Genomic DNA, 8,594 nt, shown 5'->3' with positions numbered 1-8,594 from the left:
GTCATAACCACCCACCAGAATTTTATTTACATCAGTTTATTTACTCATTTTCATGGTCTGAATTGCAACCACCATGTTGCAGTCTCCGCTATTACCACTGGATGGCGATAAACACTCGTGGCTGCAAAAATTGGTTTATCTGCCGTCTGTATTTACGTCATCAGTTAGCTGTGAACTGAGACGAAGACATTTTTAGATTTTGACAAATAGTTAAAATACTTTATTTTAATATGTCAACGGCTATAGCTGCGATATTACTTGGTTTATCATCGGAACTGGAACTAACAATATTCTTTATTTTTCCACTGACGCTGCTTTTACTATTAATGCAGTACCGCAATGTGACCACAAGATGGCAGCAGAGTAGGCTTTAATTTTTGGTAGGGTTGAAAGGACGTAGAAATCGTATTTTTATGACTGAATTTGAGAACAGCTGTCCGACTTTATTCATCGGTTCTTCCGTACTGCTTACGGCTCTCTCCTCCCTGGCTGTGTCTTCTCTCTTTTTCTTTCTTTCCTGTGGCATAGTTGCCCCGTGTCTCTTTAATACCAGTTATCGTCAGACGTATAGGTATACCTGACATCTCAGGTAGAGTTCGTCCAGAGAAGCGCTGTTTTATTACAAACTGTTTCACGTGTGTTACAACTGATCTGTATGTGCAAAAGACAAATGCGTAAATGCCGACGCAAAGCATTTTTTCTTTTACTTTTACTTCTTTCTGTAAGATGTCTTACATATCATATTGCAATAACTGTCAAATTTTGTTAATGTGACTGCGTTAGTGTGTCTGAATCTTAAAATAGGCAATATTGATTTTGATAAGTTAAAATCGCTCAAAAAGACCATAGGAAAACGACCAGGGCACGTCGTTACGCATAGTGACAGTATTTTAATTAACAGGTCAGCATCACACAATGGACTTTCATCAGGTTAATCCCCCGATGAGCGGGGGCTTTATTCATAAAACTGACACTCTGCCTTCCTGGGAATCCCACGCATTTTTCATTTATTTATTATTATTGTTATTCTAACACAAAAGAGTGTTAAATCTCGACAGCTATAATCAATCATTTCTTCAACTTATGAAATACGTAAAAAGTGACAACTAAATTTCTTCCCGTTAAACGATTTTTTAAATCCTCACCTGTGGGGGGAAAGGGTGAAGGAGCGTAGTTAATTCCGGCAGAACTACACCTACAGATTAAATGCTACGTAGCATTTCTTGCTTCACATTTGGGGGTTTTATTTTGAAGGCCTAAGCGGATGTTGAGGATACTGTAGCCGACTTTAATGTTGCAATCAGTTTGCGGCTCTCGGCCTGTAAACTGGGGATGAAAAGAGGAAGGACAGCGAGTGGTGGTTATTAGCAGTTCCGTTGGCTGGATTTTTAAATATCCACCAGTGTAACTTCTCCTTACCTGGTCTACGGCGGCGGTTAAATCAAACAACTACTGAGTGTGCAGATGGCAGCTGTGAGCAGCATGAGCAAAATGTATGGGCTCTGTTTCCACGCTGTCCGTCAGACAGCAGGACTGAAGGCATATCGACTGCTTCAGCGCAGAGGCTTCAGGGTAACTGTAAGTGAAAACTCTCATTCACAGTTTGGATTGAGCAATGAATAAATTATGGGAGGCTGGACTGGCGATACCACTGTCATTAAGAGCCCGGGATACAGCAAGGCTCACGAAAGAGTATCGTCTAACTCAATCAAGTAGAAATACTGTTTAAAATAAACTGAATCTTTTAATAAGTTTTGGGGTTAGGTCTTGTTTGCACAAAGATTCTGGTTAGCTACGGAGCCGCTAACTTGGCTAACAACCTTGCTGAACCGATTCTCCAGTGTATCCGTGAAAAGTCAGACTAACTCTCACATAATTAGTGAATACATGTTTGATATTTACTAAACAACTTTTGCTTATATTGTTGCAATAAATACTAATTTTATTTTTTGTTGTTTTGACTCACACTGGACTAGTTAGCCAGCCGGCTAAAGGCTTAGCTAGCTTCTTTTCCATTGGTCGAACCAAGGGGCGTGAAGGAAGGAATCCGATGTCCTCGAATGCACCATTTTTTCAAAACAACTTTATTTAATTGCTGTTGCTGCTGTATGTCCTTCAATGCTATTTTATTTACTTCGATCGCTCCAGCACTTAAATCTGGATGTAACTCTTTAAAAATAATCTCATGTGGAGTTTCTAAAATCTGTATGGGAAAGAGATTTGGGAATTGTTACAGTGGAACAATGAAACTGCACTGGAGGAGTACATACTTAATCACTTCCTCATTTATAAGAACCTAGACTTACGAAATTAATTCGTTCCCGAGGGTCTTTCGCAAGTCGAAAATTTGCATTTTGCCAAAACACGGGCAGAAATATTGCTGTTAAGTGCCTTCATAACTTGAATTTTTTTATTAAATGGGGTACTCGTAAGTCAGGGTTCCACTGTATTGTATTGTCTTCATTTTTCTGAAATTAAGCTTTCTAAAATCTCTAAAGGTTCAACCAGTGTTATTATAGTTAACTAAAACAAAACTAAAAACTTAAACTAGATGTTAAAAAAGTTACCTAAAATAAAAACTAGCCTTTTGAAAAATAAAATAAATAATAAAACTAAGAATCAGTCACCAAACTTTAATTTATAATTAAATTTTATGCATTTCATTAATGCAGTTCAAAGTCCTGGTGGACAAGCCTGTGGGGGAAAAAGGGCAAAATGAAAGGAAGCTATATATATATATATATATATATATATATATATATATATATATCTCAGGAAGAAGGAACACGAGAAGCTGGAGAAATACCAAGGGCTCAGAGACGAGCTCGAGAGGATGTGGAGGGTGAAGGTATCGGTGGTCCCCGTGGTAATCGGAGCACTAGGTGCGGTGACTCCCAAGCTAGGCGAGTGGCTCCAGCAGATCCCGGGAATAACATCGGAGATCTCTGTCCAGAAGAGCGCAGTCCTGGGAACAGCTAAGATACTGCGCAGGACCCTCAAGCTCCCAGGCCTCTGGTAGAGGACCCGAGCTTGAAGGATAAACCGCTCGCAGGGGCGTGCTGGGTGTTTTATATATATATATATATATATATATATATATATATATAAAATACACAATAGAAATTCAGGTAAGTTGTTTGTGCACAGGTCTCTTAAGGACCTACCACAGCATTTCAGTCAGGTTAAAGGTTGTGACTTTACTGGGCCATTGGAACACCTTGAATTTTTTATTTTTCTGCTGTAGATTTGCTGCTTATTATCCAGTTGCATGACCCCGTGGTTGTCAGAGAGATGGCTTCACATTTGACTCTAGAATACTTTGGGATACAGAAGAGTTCACGATTGTGTGGCTGCAAAACAAGTTCAAATCATCACCCCTCCACCACGTGCTTGACAGTTTGCATTAGTTGTGTGACCTGATATGCTGTGTTTGCTTTTCCTAGGGCCTTTCTTTGCCACAGCCACAATGAGATTGTTAATAAATAATGCTTGTATTCAATCCTTTCAGGTTCTTCAGCTGCAGCAGACCTTTGACTCTTCGCTGGAAAAGCCCCAGTTTCCAGGAGCCTCGGCCGAGTTTGTGGATCAGCTCGAGTTCATCCAGCCCAATGTCATCTCTGGGATCCCAGTGTACCGAGTGATGGACAGGCAGGGAAATATCATCAACCCCTCTCAAGACCCTCAGGTACAATCAGCCTGCCTGTGCTCCTGGTTCCCAAATGTGCCCCTAAGACCCCTGCAGTCTGTTAAGCCAAAGTTAATTTTTCAGTTATGTGTTTCTCTCCTACGCAGCTCTCCAAAGAGACAGTTTTGAACTTTTATCAGAAGATGACCATGCTGAACACAATGGACCGCATTCTTTATGAGTCTCAAAGACAGGTATGTTTCCTCCTGCATTTCCTGGCTCAACCTGATTATTTAAAACACAACACCAGCGGTTTTTGAACTTAAAAATAAGTGTTTCAAAGGGTATTTTCTTTATCTATCCATCCATCCATCCATCCATCCATCCATCCATCCATCCATCCATCCATCCATCCATCCATCCATCTATCTCCACTTATCTGCTGTCTTAGGGCGAGAGGCAGGGTACACCCTGGACAGGTCGCCAGTCTGCTGCAGGGCTTCTTTATGTTAATTATAATTTAAAATTAAAAATGAATGCATAAAGATTAGATAGGGGTTCTCGAGGACACAGGTCCATCTCATAGGGAAGTTGGGCACTGACTAGGGAGTGTTTTTGACTAAAAGGCCAGCTGTTGCTGATTACTGAAAGAAATCCAGTGAGAGCTCTTGAGTGATCCTGTGACACAAGCAGATATTCACTAAACCATAAGAGTTTATTCCATACAAGTCTTTAGTCATTTTGGCTCGAGCTGAACTAAACAGCAAATGAATTTTAGTTTTTATGAAGGGAGGACACTGAATAGCTGTAAAAGAAAGAGGTGCACTTGATTTATAACAGCAAAACACAACGATTTCAGGTAAAATTAATGCAAAAGTCATTATTTTTTCCCAGTTTTATTTTCGTAATTGCTTTAAAAAAAAAAATCATACTTGAGATTACAGTCTGATTAACCGTCCAGCCCTGTCCGTTACAGGGTCGGATCTCCTTCTACATGACTAACTATGGTGAGGAGGGGACACACATCGGCAGTGCTGCTGCTCTGGATCCAAACGATCTGGTTTTTGGGCAATACAGAGAAGCTGGTAAGAATGAAATGTGGTTTCCTTTGGGCTTTCCCCCCAACTAATATAGTTCCATTTTTTTGGGCCATTGTTCATATGAACATTTTAATTGTAATCAAAACAGTTGACCACTTCAGTGTTCATTTCTACATCTCCTTTTGTTGTTGTTATCACAAATGTTTTCCAGACAACATTTGAAACTGAACAAATTACTTTGCAGTGTGGTCAAATAATTACTACAGAAAAAAACTTGTTTAAATGAGAATTTAACAAGAAAATTTATTGCTTACAAACTGAGTTCATCTGGTTTCCAAAAATTAGTAAAATTAATAAAATCCAGTGAGTAAAAAACAATTTGCCTCAGTGCCACACAGTAATACCAGCTGTAGGCTAACTGGCATCAGCAGTGCTCCCTCTCATAGTTTAAGGTTTTACCAAAGTAATAAGACTCTTGCCTACCTTATAAAAAGATCATTCCAAGCATGTTAGATAGATTAGCTAAAGGGATGTGGTGCACAATAATCACATTCCTCCTGTGCTCTTCTGACTATTCTATTCACCGTGATTTTTGTATTTATCAGTGAGAGAATAACAATCATCACTTCAGTATAAGGAATAATAATCATAGCATCAATATAAGGATTCAGACGTGAGCAAATTCTGAGAGGAAGATTGCTGAAATTATCAGAATGGACACATTTGAATGTAAAACACGTCTCACGTCTTGCTCACGTCTGAATGTTTTACATTCAAAAAAACTGACCACAACAAAAGAAGGGTTCCCAAGTCTCCAGTCCTTATTTTAATATTTCCACTGTTTGCTCCTTCAGTCGGTCTGGTTCTCTTGTCTTGTGAGAAATCGTGCGACACATCTTCTATTACAGGAGTGCTGTTGTACCGAGGATTTCCTCTGGATCACTTCATGGCTCAGTGTTATGCCAATGCTGATGACCTCGGAAAGGGCCGGCAGATGCCCGTCCACTATGGCTGCAAAGATCTGAACTTTGTCACTATCTCATCTCCTCTGGCCACACAGATTCCTCAGGGTGAGCTCCACGCCTGTGTATTTACCTCTGCTGCCTGAAGCAGGATAGACAAACACACAGCTGTAAATATGTTTGTGGCTCTGTGTCTCTTTCAGCGGCTGGATCTGCGTATGCAGTCAAGAGAGAGAACACAAACCGTGCTGTCATTTGCTATTTTGGGGAAGGAGCAGCTAGCGAAGGGGATGCACACGCCGGCTTCAACTTCTCTGCCACCCTTGAGTGCCCACTGATATTTTTTTGCCGCAACAATGGCTACGCCATCTCTACCCCTACAAACGAACAGTACAGAGGTGATGGCATCGGTAAGGCTGAATGTGATTTTTCTGCCACTTTTCTACTGCTGTCTGATTGATGTTCCAGCTGCTCTTATCCACACACCTCTGGTTCTTTTTCTCTAACAGCTGCTCGTGGTCCTGGTTATGGCATGTTGTCCATTCGTGTTGATGGTAATGATGTGTTTGCTGTGTACAACGCTACAAAGGAAGCGAGGCGCAGGGCTGTGGCTGAGAACCAGCCATTCCTCATTGAGGCAATGACCTACAGGTTTGTTAATGTTTGAGTGATTTTGTATTTGTCTACGTTTGAAAGGACACGTGGAACAGTGTTTAGGCTGACAGTTCATCACTAACATTTTCTTCATTCTTTATAAATGTTTCATTTTACTACTGAAATATAACACTTGAATGGACAGCATCGAATAAATAAGTAAATACACTCAACAGAATTTGGTTAGGTACACCTTGCCTAGTAATGGGTTGGAGATTTTGTTCCATATTGACATGATGGCATCATGCAGTTTCTGCAGATTTGTCTGCTGCACCTCCATGATTTGAATTTTCACCACATGTCAACGGTGCGCTGTTGGACTGAGATCTGGTGATTGTGGAGGGATGTTTGAGTCATGTTTGAAAAAACGGTTTGAGGTTATTTGACCTTTGTGACATAACACATTATCCTGCTGGAAGCAGTCATAAAGGAGCTTGGTCAGCGATAATATTCAATCCTCAGTTAATACTAAGTGAAAATTTCCCCCACACCACGAAAGCACCACCACCAGCCTGAAACGTTCATGTAAAGCAGGATGGATGGAGGTTTTCATGTTCATCTCAAATTCTGATACTCCCGTCTGGAAAATAAACTGTTTCCTGTTCTTGGCTGACAGGAGTGGCTCCCAGTGTAGTCTTTGGTGCTGAAGCTCATCTACTTCAAAGTTTGAACAGGTTCATGTGCTCTGGCCATTCTTCTCATACCCCGGGAATCAACAAGATGTTTTGTTCACTCACTTTTGGCGGACAGACCAACAACAGCACGAGACATACTTAACAGACCAGTTTGTACACTGCCTTCATCTAATATAGCTGGAGCAGGCAGCGAACCTCTGCTGGACTACAAAACCAACTTTAACCTTGTAGACTGACAGCCGAGTCAGAAGTTTAAAGCCAGAATCTAACAAAAATGTGATTATGTAGTTAAAATAGTCAATTTTCTTTGTGTAAACTAAAGCCAGCTGCTAATGAAGACTCTGAACTGTGCAGTTCATCGAGTAAATATGGCACTTTACAAAAGTCAGGTGGCTTTCTTTAGCTGTAATCATTTTTTAATTTTGCTGTTGTTTTAAGATTATCGATATGCACCTTTACCAGAATGCAAGGGTTTTACCCCTAAGCCATAAAAGGCTCATTAGATATTGGCAGTAAAGTGAAAATATATTTGATCATCTAAATATTATTAAAGGTTTATAGTTAGAAACGCTTAATATTTTATGTTGCTATATTGAAAATTGTTGTGATTTGGTGTAGAATTTTAAAAGTACATTTTTGGGTTGTAATTGAAGAGTGCTGTACACAACAGATGTACTCATCCTGAAACAGCGAAAGTATGAAAAGTCATGTTAAGAAAAATGTATTTTGTTGATTCTTCAGAATTGGCCACCACAGCACCAGCGATGACAGCTCGGCGTACCGTTCGGTGGATGAAGTGAACTATTGGGACAAACAGGACCATCCCATTTCCAGGCTGAGACATTACATGACAGCCCGCGGATGGTGGAGCGAAGATGACGAGAGGAGCTGGCGAAAACAATCACGCAAGACGGTGATGGAGGCGTTTGAGAGGGCTGAAAGGCGGCTCAAACCCAATCCTGAACTGTTGTTCACCGACGTGTACCAGGAGATGATACCCAGCCTGAACAAGCAGAGAGAGTCCCTGTGGAGACATGTGCAGCAGTACAAAGAGCACTACCCACTAGACTTGTATGAAAAATAACTTTTTTGCTACGGGGCAAAACAAATTGAAATTTGGTTGATAAATAGACTGTTGCACAGTTTTAGCTGTATTCATAAAAGGTAGTTTTGATACTTGTCATTTCTTTCTGCATGACAGTGGGGAGAAAGATTGTGCTTGCAAAACAAAACTCCAAGCTCTTCATGTCTCTGGGATTGGTGCCTTAAGTTAATAAGATTTACTATCGGTAGTAAAGCTTCTCAAATTTAAATTCACACCTTTATTTCACATTAATTCCAGGTTCTGCAAGTACAGAATCACCTGCTGCAGTGTGAATGCATTACTCTCAATATAGACACAACAGCGGGCAAAAAAAATGGAACTTGACTTTGTGCTTCTTCTCTTCTTACTCTCCTGTTCAGTGACGTCTAACAGGTTTTATTGTGTATCACTGAAGTGACCGCTTTAACGTATGTCAAAGAACTATTAAAAGGCTTCTTAGTATACACACTCAAATTTTAGATGGGATGGTATGCTGTGGTGATGTTACATACTGTTCTAAATCCCAGAACTGTACACTTACCTAGCTCGTGATTGGTGTTTTGTGGAAAATAAACTGAGGAACATTCTTGTTTT

The 8,594-nt window shown here is 40.3% G+C and overlaps 1 protein-coding gene across 1 annotated transcript; it reads left to right on the top strand.

Annotated features, from left to right (window-relative positions):
- The first annotated feature begins 1,257 nt into the window (after nt 1-1,257).
- Nucleotides 1,258-8,586, top strand: bckdha (branched chain keto acid dehydrogenase E1 subunit alpha). The gene is made up of 8 exons (XM_085130369.1): nt 1,258-1,578; nt 3,509-3,685; nt 3,793-3,879; nt 4,602-4,710; nt 5,574-5,735; nt 5,831-6,037; nt 6,137-6,278; nt 7,658-8,586. Exons 1-8 carry the CDS (start codon nt 1,465-1,467, stop codon nt 7,998-8,000), a joined length of 1,341 nt encoding a protein of 446 aa, XP_084986495.1. The 5' UTR covers nt 1,258-1,464; the 3' UTR covers nt 8,001-8,586.
- The last annotated feature ends 8 nt before the right edge of the window (nt 8,587-8,594 follow it).

This window comes from Neolamprologus multifasciatus, chromosome 14, assembly GCF_963576455.1.
Source record: "Neolamprologus multifasciatus chromosome 14, fNeoMul1.2, whole genome shotgun sequence".
In the NCBI taxonomy this organism is placed as follows: Eukaryota; Metazoa; Chordata; class Actinopteri; order Cichliformes; family Cichlidae; genus Neolamprologus; species Neolamprologus multifasciatus.
Note: the sequence above shows the minus strand (reverse complement) of the source record. Positions and strands in the feature narration are given on the sequence as shown.